This window comes from Myxine glutinosa, chromosome 4 (genome assembly GCF_964187855.1).
Source record: "Myxine glutinosa chromosome 4, kmMyxGlut1.1, whole genome shotgun sequence".
Taxonomy (NCBI): Eukaryota; Metazoa; Chordata; class Myxini; order Myxiniformes; family Myxinidae; genus Myxine; species Myxine glutinosa.
In genome coordinates, this window is record NC_136264.1 from 142,881,166 (window position 1) to 142,902,130 (window position 20,965).

Sequence of the window (20,965 nt, forward strand, 5' to 3'; positions counted from 1 at the left end):
TGCACTCCCACCTTCACCTCAAACTCTCCACTGTTCCCGTCCTTCGTCCTTACAGGACTGTCCTTCGTCCTTCAATAGAAGTACAAGTTATATGGACAGGTTGCTTATGTGGCACTTGTGCCAAGTATCGGTCTTTTAAAAATATCCTTCGATGCCTCAACTAAGAATAAGACACTCTGCATAGACGTCAAAAGCCAGAATGATGTCAAAAGGCAAAATAAATGTTTTATAGAAGAAAAAAAAATGACAGCAAAATAACTCACCGAACATGTCTCCTGATCCTCTTCCACCAATTTATATCGACGCTTGCAATCCAATGCCCATTTTTCAACCGTGCTGTAATCTGGACATCTTTCTCCAGATACAGCAAACAGGCGTTCATAGATCGCTTGGGTGTCAATACCTTCATTGATGAAGAACTTGATGATAACTTGGTACTCAAAATTTTCAAAATCCTTGGCACATTTGATCTGAAATAGAAAATTACATTTGAGAACAATAGACAAATACTTCATATATTTACAAAGCACATTTAAGGATTGTTCTCATCACCTTGCCATTGTGCAAAGCCTGCTTTAGCTTGTTCCGATTGCTAAATGCAGAGTAATCAGGAAGCTCTCCTGCTCTCACAGACACTTCAAGCAACTTCCGGAAAACCAGTTCATCCTCAACACGAGCACACAGCATGACTTCCATGATTCGATCCATGTCACCCTGGAAATCGAAGTAGGCCTGTCGCAGATCATCACGTTCCTCCTCGGAACCCCGGTATACTTCTTCAAAAGAACGAATGTTAACCACATTCACCTGGCAGGACAACAACAACAACATGCATTTTAAGGCCATTTTCCCTGCTAGAGCGGGGGTTAGCCTTGCGGTCCCCATGACAATCTTCTCCATTTTGCCCTATTTTCTGCATCTCTCCTTGTTAACCCCCTTGCCCGCATTTCTTCTTCCACCATCTTTAGCCAAGTCTTTCTCGGTCTTCCCCGTCCTCTACTTCCTTCTACATTAATTTCCATCACTCTTCTCAACCAGTCACTTTCATCCTTCCTCAACACATGACCAAACCATCTCAACCTGTTCCTCTTCACAGCATCAATCACAGGCAATATTCCCATCATCTTTCGCAATTCATCATTTGTCTTCCTCTCTCTCAACGATACTCCGCACATCCATCGAACCATTCGCATTTCCACCCTTTCCAGCCTTCGTTGCTGCTCTACGTTCATTACCCATGTCTCGCTCCCATAAATCATAACACTTCTCACACATGCAGCATACACCTTTCCCTTCAGCTTCAGCGACTCTCCTCATCAGCACGCCAATCAGTTCCTGAAACTTCTTCCATGCACATATCACTCGAGCAACCGTTGCCGAGTCTGATCCACCTTCTCCATTCAGCATGTCTCCGAGGTAGCAAAATGTTTTCACATCTTCCAGCCTCATGCCGTCTCCAAGATCCAACTCAACATTTCCTCCATCTGCAGCTCTCTGTGCACACCTTACATTTGAATGTAGCTGCCACACTGGTAAATGACCCTCTCAGACCACTACATTTTTGATGAACCCACTCAGCGCACATTGTACATTGAATGGAGTTCACTCCGACACCCTTCCTGCACACAGCACACGGCCACTTCCCAGTTCTTTCCACCTCACCACATGCTTTACCACTTGCCATCACCTTCGTCTTTCCGATATTCACCTTCAGACCTTTTGTCTCCATACATTCCTTCCACTTGTTCATCTTTTCCTTCAGTCCATCCATACTTTCCGCAATCAACACCAGATCATCTGCATACAACAACTCCCACGGTAAACCCTCCTTTACGTTCCGAGCCAGCACCTCTATCACAGCTACAAATAGTAGTTGACTTAGTACCGACCCCTGATGCACTCCCACCTTCACCTCAAACTCACCACTGTTCACGTCCTTCGTCCTTACAGCTGTGCGCGCTCTTTTGTACATTGCCATCACTACTCTGATCAACCATTCCTCCACTCCTAACTTCCTCAATGCCCATGTCAATACTTTGCGTGGAACCCGATCGAATGCTTTCTCCAGATCAACAAACCCAAAAAACAACTTCTTCCTCTTCTCCCTGTACTTCTCCTGCAACTGCCTCACAATGAAAAGGGCATCTGTCGTTCCTCTTCCTGGCATAAATCCAAACTGCATCTCGTCGATCTTCACTTTCTTCCTTATCCTCCTCTCCAACACCCTTTCCAATACCTTCATTCCATGCTCCAATAACTTTATCGCTCGGTACGAGCCACACTCCAGAGGGTCACCTTTCCCCTTGTATAGAGGGATGAGGGTACTTAGTTCCCAATCCACTGGAATGCGGCCTTCTTTCACCACCAGATTACAGATCTGTCATTCTCTTCACACCCCAACTTCCTGCTGCCTTCAACATATCTCCCACAACTCCCGTCGGCCCTCCCGCTTTTCCACTCTTCATTGCTTTTATCGCTTCCTCAACTTCCTTCTCAGTTATCTTCTCTGCCGGTCCAAAAACTGGGTTACTCTCTATGTTGCCATCCCATTCATTCTCTGTATTCAATAGCATTTCCATATATCTTTTCCATCTTCCTTTAATTCCATCTGGTCGACAACAATTTGTCCCACTTCATCCTTCAAGCAACTCACCCCCATCACATCACACCTCTCTTTCGCTATGTGCTTTGCAATCCTGAATACCGCTTTCTGACCCTCTTCCGAATCCAAGCGTTCTCCGAATATTTTCCTACATGCCTCCTGTGCCTTTGCTACCTTTCTTTGCAGCCTTCCTGGCTGCCTTATAACTTTCATGCTCTGCTGTTTCTGCTCCCATACCCTTTGCCTTCTGCCACTCCTTGAACTTCTTCCTCTTCTCATCAATCCTCTTTCCAACTTCATCATCCCACCACCATGTTTCCGAGTGCCTCGGTGGTCTTTTGTCCATCCACATACCTCACCAACGGCTCCCAACAGACTAGCTTTCATTGACATCCAACCACTTTCAAGCTCATCCACATCATCCTCTACCCTACTCAGCCTCTCTTTTAATGCCTCCCTTACTGTCACCTCTTTCAACCTCCACACCTTCATTCTTGGTTGGTACTTCACCCGCCGAGTTCTCCTCGCACCTTTCACCCTTATGTCGCAGACAACCAAGTGGTGCTGTGAAACAGCCTCCTCCCCCGGCATCACCTTTGTGTCCCGGAGGTGCCCCCTATCTCGCCTACGCACCATCAGGTAGTCAATGGTTGTCGTCGACCCACCTGACGTGTATGTAACAAGCTTATTATCCTCTTTCTGGAACTGAGTATTACAAATCGACAAATCAGCTCCATCAGCAAACTCCAAAATCCTTTCACCTTCTCCATTTCTCACACCATATCCGTAACCCCCATGAACTCCCTCAAAACCATCCATACTCCTTCTCACATGTCCATTCAGGTCTCCTCCCACCACAACAACTTCCTCATCTTTCACGTTTTCCATCAGCTTCTCTATCGCACACCAGAACTTGTCCTTCTCTTTATTGCTTCGACCAACCTGCGGAGCATATCCCGAGATGACGTTCACCAAGAGCTTTCCAATCATCATTTTCACCATCATCAACCGATCACTCACTCTAGTCACACTCGCCACACTGTCTACAAACTCCTCAGAAAACAGGACACCAACACCATTCACGCCCTCCGGGCACCCTTGCCACACAAACTTGTATTTCTGTCCCTGCCTACCCTTCACCATTCTCACACCACTTCCCTTCCATCTCGTCTCCTGCACACAACATATGTCCACTCTTCTTCTGACCAATACTTCCACCACTTCTCCTGATCTCCCTGTCATTGTCCCTACATTCCATGTCCCAAACCTCAGAAACCGATCTCCACTTCAGGCTGCACCCTGCCCATATGTAATTGTAATTGTCATGGGTTTTTTTTTTTTGTTGAGGCAATGTTTTTATGGCCGGATGCCCTTCCTGACGCCAACCCTCTTAGTCGTCTTACGACACGCAGGGATACGGTGTACCTATTCTGACCAGGGTACACACTGGGAAACGTTTAAAACATAGAAATTCTGGGGGGGGGGGGGGGGGGGGGGCGTCAGCATCACTGCTGCGGTTTAAACATATTCCAACAATATCCAAACAACCATTAAAACAATGAAAAACAATCTGGGAAAAGTCTCCAAGCGAGAACGTGGATTTGAGAAAGAAGGAGCAGAGGCGGAAGAAAAACGAGATACAGGGGGCGGGGCAACCAACCCAACCAACCAGTCAACGGGGCACAAGTCGAGACGAGAGCGAACAAGCACGTGTCCGGGAGGAGAGAAAGAATCAATATAGAATTCTTTATCTAGGGAGGTGAGGTGAGGGGGAGAAAATAAAATAAAAGAAACAAGCAATACAGCGAAGGAAAGAACCCAAATCGACAAAACACCGACGGGGGGAGGGAAGCCCCAAGTTACCAGGCCGCGCACGAGGTACGACCCAGAAAACGATTAATTACACACAAGTTTGTACGAATTACAAACCAATACCAACCAGAAACACACAACACACACAGCAAAACAACCAGTGGAAATTTGACAAAGACAAGAATGGGAAAACACTTAAACTTTGATGCCGTGGAGAGCTCGAAATACGCTTCACTCGCCCGAGGAACCGGAACCGGAACTGGCAGGACAACGAAGAATAAAAATTATTTACTGCTGCTTCCTCATTGTGGATGACTGATGGTTAACACTCAAATATATATCTTTATATACATATATAAATATATACATATACATCGAAATATAAAAAGGTGAAACTGAAGAAAGGTATTACCTTTTTAAAGAGGTGCTTGAAGTACTGATCCCAGTTCTTGACTTGCTGGATGGCATCACACCTCTCATTCACAATGCCTTGCTCATCGTAGAGTGCTCTCTGCTCATTATTGCTCAGGATAGCGTGCGCCTTACTAAGCACCTGCCGGTACATGTAAACGTGCACCACATCTTCCCGTTTCTTTATATTAATTGCTTTACTGCTTTGTGTTCATTCTACTATCCCTCCAATACCCACAGGGGACAAATGATGTGAATTTCCAACATGTTCCAAATCAATTTTTCATGATTAAGAATAAAATGCACTTTTTAAATGATGATAGAGGAGCAACATCAAATTATGTCAAAGGCAAGCATGTCGGAATGGAGGGTGTTTAGTGACGTAAGCAATTTGTGCACACAACCACACAGCCATATTGGCGGACAAGCAGAGGAAAGAGGAACATTACAACTTGCCTTCGCCTCATGGAAGGCAAATCCAACTGAAGGTTAAATCTCAGTTCCTTCCACAAAGCTCAGAACAAGTGTGCGTCTTCCCTCAGGAGAGCCAGGAAACGACATCTCTCCACTCTCAAACCTGTCTCCCTCCTCCAAATCCTGGTGGCGTCTGGTCAAATCAGTTTCTGGCGTTTGTTCCCCTTCCATCACCTCGAACGGCTACACAGCTGACACTGCACGTGAAAAAGCCGAATGCTTCAACTCTGCCTCAAAATCGTGTCCCAAACCCATCTCTCTGTACCTACCTTAAGGGCCTATCTCATTGGCGGAGACGACGCCGCGACTGCCGCGACTGATCAGTCGCGGCAACTCGGGCGACCCAAAAATGGCTTGCGCTCACCAAGGCGACGTCTACGCCAGGGCGATGATATTCATCACTTCTCCTTTCGCTACATTTTTTACATATTTTTGCATGTATTTATTTTAATGCAATTAAATATAAATTCAATGCAATTTAAATATACACACATGTAGGTAGGGGCTTCTTGATCTCCTCGAAGATGTTCTGCATATCAACAAGGAAGGTTTCAACCGCTGCTTTCTTGTATTGGTTATCATTGTATCTTGCATACGATTTATCGTAAAATTCCAGATGATCCTCCCAGAAGTCAGCCATTGCCTCTTGATGCCCCTCTTTCCAATCATATTGTTTTCTAGTCGGATCTCCGCTGGAAGCATGTTCCTCATCTTCTCTAGCATCAACTGCTGCCTCAGCATCCACAAACTGCGCTAAAGCTGCTACAACTGCTTCATCCTCCTTCCTCTTGCCCTTCCGGCCCCCACTGCCCTTGGGTGGCATGGTGGAAGGACAGTACTACTCTGGAGTTGGAGCTGTCCCCTGGCAAGACAAGATGGTGGGGCCTCTTCCAAGGCAGTACAAGGAGCAGCAGCAGTAGTAGCAGGAACAAGTACCAAATGATGAAAACCTTGACCGGATCCTGTACCTGACTTGGACCAGGAGTGAAGGCGTCTCGATGCCAGCACGCGCTCAGTCACGTGGTCTCTAAAGTGGGTCAAGCAGCGTCAAGGAGACGTCGCCGCAACGTCTCCTCAGTCTCCAGCAGGTCGAGGAGACGTCGCGGAGACGTCTCCCCAGTCGCGGACAAAATTAGTCTCCGCGACGTCGCCGAAAAATCGAACGTTTGAATTTCCCGCGACTTCCCGGAGACCCAGCTCGTCTCCAGGAGACGTCGCGGAGACGTCTCCGCGACCAGCGGAGACTCGTCGCCACCAGGTCGCCACCTAGTCTCCAGGCCAATGAGATAGGCCCTTTACCGGGTCAAACAGAGCTGCTCCTGGACTCTGTCCTTCTCTCCTGATAAGGTGGAGAAGTTTGTCAAACCTTTCGAGGGTCAAAGGGTTAGGAATGACTGGGATGGTGGTGGAGAACTGAGCAACTCCACATCCATAAAATAACCCATATGGTCTGATCCTCAGATAGTCTCTCCTAAAACCAGGCTTGCTCCAGGTAGGAGGAACTCGTTAGCCTTGATTGGCAATCTGCCTAGGAGTAGGACAACTCTTATTTCAAACCTGGGTGGGTTGAGCTCATTAGCCTCGGTCAGCAGTCTACCAAAAATGGGGGTAGAGGCACTGTTGTCTCGAAGCAGACTAATTAACCCCTCCAAGCACTTTTTGTTCTGTGAAGGTGACTTTTCACATTTGTCTTGTTTCAATCCAAGGGGCTGGTTGTTCTGCTTTTGTTTTCTTTGTGTAGCCCCCCCCCCCCTCCCCCACATCGAGTGGCCTTCTGGCTTTGTGACGGGCAATATCCCATGAAAAAAATTAATAAATAAAACACGGCTGAAAACTGCACGAGACTGCATCAGCCCACAGGTCCTAAAATCCTGGTCTGCCGCTCTATCTTACCCTCTGTTCTCTTCACCCTATCTTTTCCTCAAGGTCATCTGCCATCTGCTTGGAAATCATCCAACATTACCGCTTTCCACAAAAAAGGTGCAAAAACAGATCCTTGCAACTACAGACAAATCAGACTGCTCCCAATCATCAGCAAGGTCATGGAATCAATCATCGCTTCGGATATCTAATCCTTCCTCTCCTCCAATGGCTTGACCTCGGATCATCAATTGGAATTCAGACCAGGTCACTACTCTGGACATGCTGCTTCTGCTGTCTCACCAATGGATGGAGGTCCTCAACAACAAACAGTAAATCAGAGCAGTCTCCCTTCACGTCTCATGCCTTCGATAAAGTCTGGCACCCCGCCCTGCTCACCAAACTCTCCGCGTATGGTATCCATGGAAACCTCCATACATGGCTTGCCGACTTCCTCTCTGGTCGCAGTCAACGTGTGGCCCTGAATGGAATTCTCTCATCTCCCCTTCCTGTTCAGGCTGGAGTAACCCAAGGCAGTGATCTGGGCCCTGTGCTTTTTCTGGTCTTCATGAATGATCTCAGACTCTCTGGAAAAATCCTCTATCTCTTTGCTGATGACCACTCTCAGCCACTCCATATCTCAACCCTCAGATCGGCAGCCTCTTCACTCTGCAGACCTGGACAATATCACAAACTGGTCAACCAAGTGGAACATGTCTTTCAATCCTGACAAATCTCACTCTTACTATGTCCCTCTGAAAAGACTGACTGGACAACCCTCCCATCTACTTTTTGAACAATCCACTTGAAGAAATTCTGTCACAAGCTTTTGGCTCTCACTATATGCCATGATCTTTCCTGGGAAAACCACATTCCAAGCTGGCATTCAAAGCCAGTTGCCGACTGGGTCCTCCGTCATGCAAAGTCCTTTCTGGGCACTTCTGAGCTCCTCACCACATACAAGCTTTGATCCGCAGCTCAATGGAATACTGCTCTCCCCTGTTCTCTACTGTTGCTCTTGTATGTTTTCCTCTCTCGTCCCCTCTTGTCTCCCGCTCACTTTATTTATTGTACGTTTTAAAGGTCTGTGCCTGTTCTCGTGTGTAATATGTTAGTTAGCTCTTACACGAGCCTTGACTTTGTATACACAAAAAAACAAAACAAAAAAACCACCAAAAAAAAACATCCATTCAAGATCGGCGAGTTAGAAAATTGGTGTTGTTGTGCTTTGTCATGGCCAAATAAAGTCAACAATAGTCCTGAAGCTTGGATATGTTGACATGTTGGACACTATGTCTGGGGAGCAAAGTTATAATACAAGTTATAAGCAACACAGACCCATACGAATTGCTGAATACAGAATTGTCCAGAAGCGAGAAAACTTTCCAACCATTTTATATTCAGATTTAGTGAAATATGTGGTTTGCTAAAGATTTCTACACCCTGGAATAAAGGCATGGAAAAGTTGGATGCCTACAACCAGTTGAAGTCTGGTCTGGGTGGATCAGTGATGTGGCTGTTCTTGTGAAGAATGACTGTTGCGTTGTACAAGCAAAGGTAGGCCTATAATACATCAATAACAGACAAGTGTTGCAGAGCAGATGAGCATGATGTTGCAGTATGTTATCATGCTTTACATATGCTCTGCCAACATCATCCTTGTCTGTTCTGCCATCTCCTTCAATACTCTGTTTATCCAGCCACAAAGCTTTATCTTTATCTGCCAAGTCTTCCAGAAAGACACAAACTAAACAAAAGTGAATCCTCTTGGATTGCGCTGAGGTTCGGGCATGGAATTTCGAGCCTCGATCATGGTTCGAGCCTCGATCTTGTATACAAAAATAATAATAATAATAATAATAACCTTGGGCCGAATCTCGCGCTTCACCAGTGCGCGAATTTACGTCACGTCGGCAGCGAGAAGGGGTTCCCCAACACGAACCAATCAGGAACTGCCACGTCACACTTATATGATCTCAGAATTCCTGTGACAGGAATTCGCGTTACACTGGCTGGAAGTCATTCGCTAGAGGTGCTTCCTCAGCGCTAATAATGCTAGCAGACAGGATACCCAGCTTAATATCAACCTGAGCGTCGGTGCAACCTGTGATGCAACACCCTCCCTACAAAGCAGCACCAATCGGACAGTTCATAGTCAGGTTGGGAACGAAACCCAGATTAAACAGCTTAAAAGTAAGTATGCGACCACATGCAACCACACACACCTTACTTTGTCATGTACATAATTATATATTCAAAAATAAGACAAATTTGCCGTTTCTGTGAAAATCTCATTTAGAATGCCTCTTGAACACCTCATAACTCAAAGTCAACCTTCCATGATCAAAATCTTTATATTGTTGCTTTTAGGCAGTCTATGATACAAAAAACAATCTTCACCATCGGCACGATTACCACAACAAAAGTGCAAAAAACAAAAACACCATTTTAACTCTTGTAAACACAATGGCGCAGTACAGGTGTAATGTCAACTCCTGTGCTTGTAATCCAAGATGGCAGATCACAAATGTGGTGACGTCACACACACTCCATTTAATTATTTATCGTGGTCGCTAAATTACATGGAGCCTTTTACAATGCCAAAAATCATTTGAAACATTGGGCTTGACTTGCATAAACTGCGATAGTCATGATGGGCCAAAATCCATGTTATGTGTCAGCCTGCTTGAGCTGCCATTTCTTTCATAAACAGGAACCTCACCTGGAAGCTTGCCGTGGCGGGCTGCCGAAAGGCGGCCTCTGCCCTGTCTGGGTGGAGTAGTAGAGCTTGTCGGCGGTACGCCCGTTGCAGATCTGCATCGCTCGCATCCCTCCCAATGGACAACACAATGTACAGGTCGCGAGTACCAAAGTACTGCGCACAGCTGTCCAGCAGAGGCGTGGCGGACACTATGTACCTGCACGTTAGCAAAAACACAAACCAGAGTCGATAGTGCGCCATTGCAAATCCCTAAGCTTCGAACCTTAAGCAAATATGTAAGATGGCAAAAGGTTTCACGAGGAACGGCCCAATATCAAATTTTGAGTTAAAAATCTTCCGTTTTGAGTTTAAAATCTTCTGTGTTGACCGTTGTGACCTTAACCCCCCCACCCCCTGGGGCATGAACCAGGGGTCAATCCCAAAAAATCGTTCCATATTTCACGCGTCCCTCAACGTTGATTACATATATAAAATTTAATTTTAAAATGTTTTACAATATGCCTGCAATTGCATTTTTGATATTTGACCATTTTTGACAGCCCAAGATGGTGGTACCAAAAATGATACTGCTCACACCTTGCCATGTGGTGACCATAACTACCAAATTTTTGTGAATTTCTGCACAACCGTTGGAGATAGTGTGACAAGACGGACAGACAAACGGACCGAAGAGATTACAATATTCCACCATTTAAAAAATAATAATAATTTTTAAGCATGGGGACAACCAACTCTCAACATAGGATTTTTTTTTTTTTTTTTTTTTTTGGGGGGATACAAGATCGAGGCTCGTGAAAGCTAACAAACACAAAAAGTCAAACCGACAAACAAAACAAAAAATAAGGGGAGCGGCAGACAAGATGGGGAGAGAGGGGAAAGGACACAAACAACATTTGAGAGCAGGGACATCGGGAGAAATGTGGGAGGGGGAGGGCTTGGGGGGAGGTGGGAGAGGTATAAAACATATGAACACTGCAAGGACTTCCAGGAAAGCGGTTGGAATTTCAAAAAAAAGTGTATCTGGGGTGAATTAGTGGGGGTAGAAAAGATCAAGGTTTTGGATGGGGGAAGATAAGAGATGGTGGTGAACAGCTGTTTTAAAGACCTGGAGGGAGGAGTGGGATTGAAGGGAGTGGGGGAGTTTGTTCCAGAGGCGAGAGAAAAGGGGAATGAAAGAGTGAAGGTGAGCAGAGCCTAGATTTTGGCAGTTTAACCATAAGAGGGTTGCAGGCAGATCTTGTGCGACCTGAAGGAATATTGGGGGGACAGAGCACAGAGCTGGGGGAGCAAGGCCGGAGAGGAGTCGGTAGAAGACAGAAAGACCACCAACCTGCCTGCGGTGAGTGAGTGAAAGGCCCTCGGAATTAACTTCATCGCAGGAGATTCCAATGATTCTGAAAGCTTTGGTTTCAACAGCGTGAAGCCGAGCTAGGTGTGAGACAGGAGCACCAGCCCAGAGGGGGGAACAGTATTCCATTGAGCTGCGGATGAAAGCCTTGTATGTGGTGAGGAGCTCAAGTGTGCCAAGGAAGGACTTCGCACGATGGAGGATGTCCAGTCGGCGACTGGCTTTGGAGGCCAGCTTGGAAATGTGGTCGTCCCAAGAAAGATCATGGCAGATAGTGAGACCCAAAAGCTTGAGCGACAGAATAGTGTGGTATGAGGTGTCATGAAAAACAGCTCCCGTGCGATTTGCGTGCTAAAATTGATTTTTTTGCTTTGTTGGATTGATTTTAGGTCAATTTATTCGAAAATAATGGGGTTCAAATTTTCCGACCCCTGGACCCCCTTTTAAGGGGTGTTTTGTTTCCAGTGACCCCCGGGACTGACCATGCGACTTTCTCCCCTAACAACTGAGAGATTTTATCGATCTCGGGGTCGTTAGAGAGGTTTTCGATGACGCTAAATCCATTTATGATACTTTCGAAGCGACCGGAAGTGGCGATCCCAGATTTCCGTTCACCAAAGATGCTAAGGTCAAGGTCATTTCAATTGTAGCAATAAACTTAGGCATGTAATACCTCTTTTTTATGGTTTTCAGGCACAGGAAGACGTTTGGTGCAGTTATTTTTGCGATGTAGATGCCCTGTCGTGAGATAAGGACAAAGAAATATCGGTAAAATGCTCAAGGCTTTTTTTTTGTTTGTTTTTCAGAAAGAAGGCCGACAGAGACTAGTACAAAACCATCTAGAGGTCATGTCTGAGAAGAACAGCATGTGCATCATCTGCAATGAGGGAGCTACATCAAAGAAGAGACTGATAAACAATCCTGATATGATTGGCGAACTTATTTATTGTGCTAACGATCGACTGTCTTTGGGTCAGGGTGATATTAAGCGACTTACAGATCGGTTAGCTAGCTTAGGTGAATCTGAACGGAAATCAGTATGGTATCGTGGCGAATGTCGAAAACCCATCGTCAACACAAGCATGATTGAACGGCTAAGGGTTAAACGAGTCCGGTTTGATTCTCCTGCATGCCTTGCGCGTGGGCCTGGACGACCTTCCAGTGTGGCTGACTCTACCCGACCTAAAAGAACAAAAACCATCCCGAAGGAAAAGGTGTGTCTGTTCTCGTCATGTAGCTTTTGTTCTAATAACATATCAGAACCTCTCCATCGCGTTTACTCTGACAAGATGGGTGAAAACTTCCTCGAGATAAAGCTCAAGACTCGGGATGACCGCATCAGAACTTGCGTGTCCGAGTTAGAAGACGCTGGGGATGCCTCTGCTCTTGAAAAATACTATCATAGGAAATGTTTACGATACACGCAGCGCACTTTAACGCGAAAAGATCGTAGTAATACCCAGCTTATTGGCTCTCTATGTGATGAACAATTGCTTCTCTCCGTCCAAAATACTCTTACTGTGGACGATCTTACTCTGAACATGGCTGAAGTGAATGGTGCATATTTGTCCATTTTGAAGAGGTATAATGTAGAGATCAATCAGACAACCAACTACCGCAAGCATTTGAAAAAGCTCATTACTGAACGGCTTCCGAATATCCAGTTCATCCAATCACTACGCAAAAATGAGCCCGACAACCTCGTTCTTTCACTGGCGGTTAGGAAGGCCATGCAACTGAGGTCTGCACAGCTGGATAACGACGACACAGTTGGCAATTTGAAGAACATGGCAAACATTCTAAGGGAAGAGATAATGCAGCATCGAAGCTGGTCGTTCAGGGGAATGTTTGAAGACTTTGAGAATCCTCCACTTCTCCAGTTCTTCCTCACTCATCTCCTATTTGGCCGTCATGTTCTCAAAGTTTCTGAAATGCACAATGCACAAGTGGACAAAACTGTTGATGTTGCTACCCTTAGTCCTACCACATTTCAAATCTGGCCTCCAAAGCCAGTCGCCGACTGGGCATCCTCCGTCGTGCGAAGTCCTTCCTTGGCACACCTGAGCTCCTCACCACATACAAGGCTTTCATCCGGAGCTCTATGGAATACTGCTCTCCCCTCTGGTCTGGTGCTCCTGCCTCACACCGAGCCCGTCTTCACGCTGTTGAAACCAAAGCTTTCAGAATCATTGGAATCTCCCGCGATGAAGCTAACTCCAAGGGCCTTTCACTCACTCACCGCAGGCAGGTTGGTGGTCTTTCCGTCTTCTACCGACTCCTCTCTGGCCTTGCCCCCCCCAGCCCTCTGGGCTCTGTCCCCCAAATATTCCTACAGGTCGCACAAGATCTGCCTGCAACCCTCTTATGGTTAAACTGCCAAAATCAAGACTTTCTGCTCACCTTCACTCCTTCATTCCTCTTTTCTCCCGCCTCTGGAACAAACTCCCTCACTCTCTTCAATCCCGCTCCACCCTCCAGGTCTTTAAAACAGCTGTTCACCACCATCTCTTATCCTCCCCCATCCAAAACCTTGATCTTTTCTACCCCTGCTAATTTCGGTCCCCTTGTGTTTTATACTTCTCCCACACCCCACACCCCCCCCCCCCTTCCCACACCTCCTGCCCCCAAGCCCTCTCCCTCCCACACTTCTCCCTGCTCTCAAATGTTGTGGTTGTGTGCTTCCCCTTCTCTCCCCATCGTCTTCCGCTCCCTCTTTTTGTATATTTTGTTTGTCTGGTTGATTTGTTTGTGAAATAAATGTTAGCTCTTTCACGAGCCTCGATTCAGTATACAAAAAAAAAAAAAAAAAAAAAAAAAAAAAATACGACCTCTAGATGGTTTTGTACTAGTCTCTGTCGGCCTTCTTTCTGAAAAACAAACAAAAAAAAGCTTTGAGCATTTTACCAATATTATTTTGTCCTAATCTTATCGCAAAAATAACTGCACCAAGCATCGTCCTGTGCCTGAAAACCATAAAAAAGAGGTATTACATGCCTAAGTTCATTGCTACAATTGAAATGACCTTGACCTTAGCATCTTTGGTGAACGGAAATCTGGGATCGCCACTTCCGGTCGCTTCGAAAGTATCATAAATGGATTTAGCGTCATCGAAAACCTCTCTAACGACCCAGAGATCGATAAAATCTCAGTTGTTAGGGGAGAAAGTCGCATGGTCAGTCCCGGGGGTCACTCGAAACAAAACACCCCATAAAAGGGGGTCCGGCGGGCGGAAAATTTGAACCCCATTATTTTTCAATATTTTGACCTCGAATTAATCTAACAATGCAAAAAAATCAATTTTAGCACGCAAATCGCACGGGATTACACTTCATACCACACTAGAACTTCTTGGAGGATTGTTGAGAAAGTAGATGGGAGGGTTTTCCAGTCGGTCCTTTCGGAGAGACATTGTAAGAGTGTGAGATTTGTCAGGATTGAAAGACATGTTCCACTTGTTTGACCAGTCTGTGATTTTGCCCAGGTCTGCAGAGAGTGAGGGGCTGCAGACTGCCGATCTGAGGGATGAGGAATGGAGCGGCAGATAGTGGAGTCATCAGCAAAGAGATAGAGAGGATTTTCCAGAGAGTCGGAGAGATCATTGATGAAGACCAGAAATAGCACAGGGCCCAGAACACTACATTGGGGAACTCCAGCCAGAACAGGAAGGGGAGACGAGAGAAATCCATTCAGGGCCACACGTTGCCTTCGACCAGAGAGGAAGTCCGCAAGCCATTAGTGGAGATTTCCATGGATACCATAGGAGGAGAGTTTGGTGAGCAGAGCTGGGCACCAGACCGTATCGAAGGCACGTGATATGTCAAGTGAGACAGCTCTGATTTCCTGTTTGGCATTGAGGACCTCCATCCATTGTTGAGACAGCAGAAGCAACACGTCTAGAGTAGAATGACCTGGTCTGAATCCAAATTGATGATCAGAGATCAAGCCATTGGAGAAGAGGAAGGATTTGATATCCGAAGCAATGATGGATTCCATGACTTTGCTGATAATTGGTAGCAGGCTGATTGGTCTGTAGTTGCAAGGATCTGTTTTTGCACTTTTTTGTGTAAAGTGGTAATGTTTGCTGATTTCCAAGATGCTGGCAGATGACCTTGAGCAAAAGAGGGTGAAAAGAACAGAGGGTGAGATGGAGCGGCAGAGCAGGATTTTAGGACCCGTGGGCCGATGCCGTCTGGTGCAGTTGCAGAATCAGAGTCGAGGTTTGACAAAAACTTCTCCACCTTGTCAGGAGAGAAGGACACAGAGTCCAGGAGCAGTTGGGTTCGACTGGGAAAGGTGGGAACAGAGATGGGTTTGGGACACAAGATTTTGAGGCAAACACAGAGTTGAGGCATTCGGTTGAGGCATTGGTGCTGACAGGTCATGAACAGCACTCAGTACCACCATTTGTCACTTAATAAAACTACAGTACATGTTATAACTTGTCCACAACATTGCGATATTATATTCTATATTGTTTTTGGCTCCATCTCCCAATTAATGGTGAAGAATCACTTTTTTGAGACACCGTGATATATCGTTTTAGCCCAATCACTCAATGGTGGAGAAGCACTTCGACTAGAGCAGCACTCTTCGACGTCACCCGATATGCCTCTGCCCACATTATTACATTATACGTGCTTGTACCAAGTTCGATTTAAATCCCTTCAGCTGTTCTCAATTATCACATTTTTAACCTGACATGACCTCTGATGCCAAAATCTAATCAGTTTATCTTTTCATCATAATATATACTTGCATCAAGTTTAGTCAAAATACATCACTGGTTCACAAGTTAGCATGGTAAAAGTTTTACCTAACAGGAGATCTGACCTTTGACCCCATAATCTAATCAGTTCATCTTTGCATCATTATCCATACTTGTATTAAGTTTAACTTAGTTCCCTTCAGCCGTTCTCAAGTTATCGTAGTGAAGAAAACCTATCACTGGATAGACAGCCGGACGAACAACCTGAAAACATAATGCCTCGGGGCATAAAAATGTATTGGATCTGGATCTGAATTTGGCTCTTCGACAAAATTGAATTAAACCTCGTCACACACCAAACGTGTCCACCAAGTTTCGCCTGAATCCATCCACAACTTTTTGAGATATCATGCTATACATAATTTTATCATGATATCATGCTATAGCGGGCTAACCCCCACTCTAATAGGGAAAATGGCCTTTAAAATGCATGTTGTTGTTGTTGATGCTATACATAATTTTGGCCGATCTATCAATGGTGAAGACTGAAGAATCACTTTTTAAAATTATAGTATCCGGTTCTTCTCAAAAATCTAATGATTTCGTCCATGTCACACACACCCAAACCTGTCCACCAAATTTCATCCAAATCCATACATAACTTATTAAAATATCCTGCAGACAAAGAAACAGAGGTGAAAACATAACCTCCGCCCACCGAACAGACTGCGGCCAAATTATCTTCTGAATACCACTGGCATTCAGTGGAGTCAATTTATGGAATTGTAACTTCCATAAATTGTCTCCATCTGGCCAGAATAAAAGTTTTCTTAAATTAATGTACAAGATATACGTAACCTGATTAAATGTCCTGGAAATTGTAACTTTGCCGACATGAAACCTATATCTCAAGTCAAGAGTGGGTACATTCAATCTGAGTCTCAGTGCAATAATTAGGTTTTGAAATTTTGTCAGCGATGAATTTGAAGACAGACTAATTCCATACGATACAAGATTGAACAACAACCAGTGATACAAAGGAAGGCAGAAGAGCATGATCGTGTACTTCATCATTACCAAACTCTTCAGGATTATTTGCTTTAATTTTATGAACTATCTCCTCAAGTAGAAGATTCTCATGCTATAAAGAATCATTTTTTGATTTAAGTGTCAATTTCAATATCGCACTTTTTTAATTCCTCTTCAGGTGCAACTTCACAATTCTGATACCCTGGGTCAGTTTCTGTTTCCATCTCAACTTGATCCTCATCTTGTAAATCAATCTGCATGACACGGAGTCTTGCCGCCTCATTGCGCCCCTGCATAACAAAGAAGAGTCATTTTTACTCTAAATACATGTATTTCAGTTTTTCAGACATGGCCCGACATGTACACTGTACACGTCAAAAGTCTTTATATGTTTAACCTGAGTTTTCTTTCTATGTATGTTCCATAAAGTTCAACCCCTCAACTATTACCCGAACCCAAAATGCCCAGTTAAGCATGCGAAGCATGTTTAGCTTACCTGTAGACGAAGCAAACGAGCATCCTTGTCGACATTGACGCCCTTGCCATAACCAAGTTTCAGACTGGGTACCCAGTCAGGATAGTTGTCCTGATACAGGGCTGATGGAGAACCTGAAGGGGATTATTTAATTATTAGCCCACCCAACCGCACAGCAGGAGATGGAGTTTTGCAATCACGTGTGTCTGTATATCTGTGGGACCTTAACATTTTTAATATTTGAACTTTTGTCATCAAATTTTCAACAAAGCTTTATTATGACAATATCGGAGAAGACATTAATATCGTAAAAAGGTCAAAGGTCAGCATCACATAAAATCGTCAATTTTCATCTAATTGACCTGACCTGAAAGATTAAGAATTTGCATATTGGGTCACTGAATTAGTTCACCAATCAAAAGCTAGAAGCCTATGGTTTTTTTTTTGGGGGGGGGGGGGGGGGGGGGGGGGTCTATCCAAAGGTCAAAGGTCAAGGTTGCATAAAATCATCAATTTTCATCCGATTGACTTGAAATTTGAGCATGGGTTGAATATTGGGTCACTGAAGCCGACTGATTTTGAGGTCAAAATGTCAAGGTCGCCTAACATCGTCAATTTATTTTAGTCGTTTGTCATGTTTAGCATACTGAAGAATAAGTCCGAAAGCAAAGCAGACGCCGACCGGCTTTGCATTTTCAGATGCTATCTACAGGGTGAGTCTCAAGTCCCAAAACACGGTTTTAGCTCCTTATAAGATTTGTTTGGGACAATGCTTTGTGGTGATGTCAAATGTAAGGTTGCAGAACAATCGCATGACATCTGATGAACTGAAACAACGCTTTCATTTGAAGCATTTGGCCCATAGCACATTGTATTTTGGCACCATAGCACATTGTATTTTGGCACCATAGCACATTGTATTTTGGCACCATAGCACATTGTATTTTGGCACCATAGCACATTGTATTTTGGCACCATAGCACATTGTATTTTGGCACCATAGCACATTGTATTTTGGCACCATAGCACATTGTATTTTGGCACCATAGCACATTGTATTTTGGCACCATAGCACATTGTATTTTGGCACCATACCACATTATATTTTGGCACCATAGCACATTGTATTTTGGCACCATACCACATTGTATTTTGGCACCATACCACATTGTATTTTGGCACCATAGCACATGGTATTTTGGCACCATAGCACATTGTATTTTGGCACCATAGCACATTGTATTTTGGCACCATAGCACATTGTATTTTGGCACCATAGCACATTGTATTTTGGCACCATAGCACATTGTATTTTGGCACCATAGCACATTGTATTTTGGCACCATAGCACATTGTATTTTGGCACCATACCACATTGTATTTTGGCACCAGAGCACATGGTATTTTGGCACCAGAGCACATGGTATTTTGGCACCATAGCACATTGTATTTTGGCACCATACCACATTGTATTTTGGCACCAGAGCACATGGTAATTTGGCACCAGAGCACATGGTATTTTGGCACCAGAGCACATTGTATTTTGGCACCAGAGCACATTGTATTTTGGCACCAGAGCACATGGTATTTTGGCACCATAGCACATTGTATTTTGGCACCAGAGCACATGGTATTTTGGCACCATAGCACATTGTATTTTGGCACCATAGCACATTGTATTTTGGCACCATAGCACATTGTATTTTGGCACCATAGCACATTGTATTTTGGCACCATACCACATTGTATTTTGGCACCATACCACATTGTATTTTGGCACCATAGCACATTGTATTTTGGCACCATAGCATTGTATTTTGGCACCATACCACATGGTATTTTGGTACCAGAGCCCATGGTATTTTGGCACCATAGCACATTGTATTTTGGCACCATAGCACATTGTATTTTGGCACCATAGCACATTGTATTTTGGCACCATACCACATTGCATTTTGGCACCATACCACATTGCATTTTGGCACCATACCACATTGTATTTTGGCACCAGAGCACATGGCATTTTGGCACCATAGCACATTGTATTTTGGCACCATACCATATTGTATTTTGGCACCATAGCACATTGTATTTTGGCACCATACCACATGGTATTTTGGCACCAGAGCACATGGTATTTTGGCACCATAGCATATTGTATTTTGGCACCATACCACATTGTATTTTGGCACCATACCCCATTGTATTTTGGCACCATACCCCATTGTATTTTACGTCTGTTTTCAAACCGCACGTGGAGAAAAATCATCTTGTGCCATGACAATGGCTGACGTCATACAGGTGCACTCGTCTAATTTGGTATTGTAATTGTTGTATAACTCTTATTACGTATTACTGTTACTACTATAACATCTTGTTACTATTGGGGCTTATGGCTCACCCTGGTAGATGGTACAACCAAATCTTGTACAAGTAGCTAAAACCGTGTCCTGGGACTTATGACTCACTATGTAGTTACTTATTTATATTTACCATCACTTATTTACTGGCATCATAATCATAAATCATGATAATTAAATTAATGCAAGGAGGAATAATGCAGTTTAGACATGCTTCATATTATTATTATTAACATTGATCACTGTATCAGCGATAGCAAGTTCAGGTAGGCCCTGTTGGCCATGTGGGGCATGTGGGGCCTACCTGACTGACAAAAGACAATGACGATACGACCTCGGCTAGTTACCGCATTGTTTCCTTAATGGCAAAATATTGAAAACATAACGATTTTTTTTAGCATGACGTACTCTCGCACCCATACAGACCGACCTGACACACACATGTCCAACTTACCCCCAACAAAATGATCGCTGCAGACACGCATGTATTGCGAGTCCTTGTACGCAATGTCTTTCCTCTTGACGGCTGCAAACCACAAGCGGCGCCTTTTCTGACTAAGATGTCTCGTTTTATCATCGCTGTTGTAGATAACGGCAGGGAATCTAAAAAATCTCTTCTTGTCAATGTTCTCACGGTTCGACCGATTGCAGCAATTTACCGCAACACATGAAACAGGCATGTCGGCAGCTGTAAAACGAAGCGAGGGCGTATTTACCTTTCCTTGCTCGTTTAACTTGATGACCCACACGCCGCCCTCGCACTGCATTATGGGTACTGAAATCTGATGAATTTCATGCAAATGAAGAAATCTAAACCGGAAACATGGCATGCGAGCGGAAACCGGACGGCAAAATTTTTGCATTTCACATCTCATTTATATTACGTATCGAAGAAATAACATAGAAATACTAATCATACTAAAATACGCAATTTGCTGTCTGTCTGTCTGATGATTTTTGACCGCGATACATTCGGTCGTTACTTTAATCCAATTTCAACCAAACTTCACAGAGAGATTAAGGGACACACAATAAAGGTTGTAGCGAATTAATTTGCCTCCCTCCCCAAGGGGGGTTTCCCCGCCAATGGGGCTACATGTTGAGGTGTATATCCGTGTTAAGATAGCATTATCGTGGCGTTTTTCTAATAACGCTTCGAATAACAAA

General features: G+C 44.5%; 1 protein-coding gene across 7 annotated transcripts in view; it reads right to left on the reverse strand.

Moving 5' to 3' along the window:
* Nucleotides 1–20,615, reverse strand: part of LOC137425322 (dnaJ homolog subfamily C member 9) — a 45,598-nt gene extending 24,983 nt beyond the window's left edge. Inside the window, exons 1-8 of one of the 7 annotated variants that reach the window (XR_013623213.1) lie at nt 20,515–20,572; nt 20,253–20,377; nt 17,460–17,572; nt 17,123–17,253; nt 9,882–10,077; nt 4,827–4,967; nt 553–807; nt 264–470 (exon numbers count right to left, since the gene is read on the reverse strand). Coding sequence is in view for 4 of the 7 variants with exons in the window: in XM_068113627.2 (XP_067969728.2) it covers nt 264–470; nt 553–807; nt 4,827–4,967; nt 9,882–10,077; nt 17,123–17,253; nt 17,460–17,572; nt 20,253–20,565 (1,356 nt within the window). In the remaining 3 variants the exon portion in view is untranslated. Of the gene's footprint in view, nt 1–263; nt 471–552; nt 808–4,826; nt 4,968–9,881; nt 10,078–17,122; nt 17,254–17,459; nt 17,573–20,252 lie in introns of all 7 variants that reach the window. The other 6 variants (XM_078776541.1, XM_078776542.1, XR_013623211.1 and 3 more) reach the window with 6 other exon arrangements.
* Between the last annotated feature and the right edge of the window lie 350 nt (nt 20,616–20,965).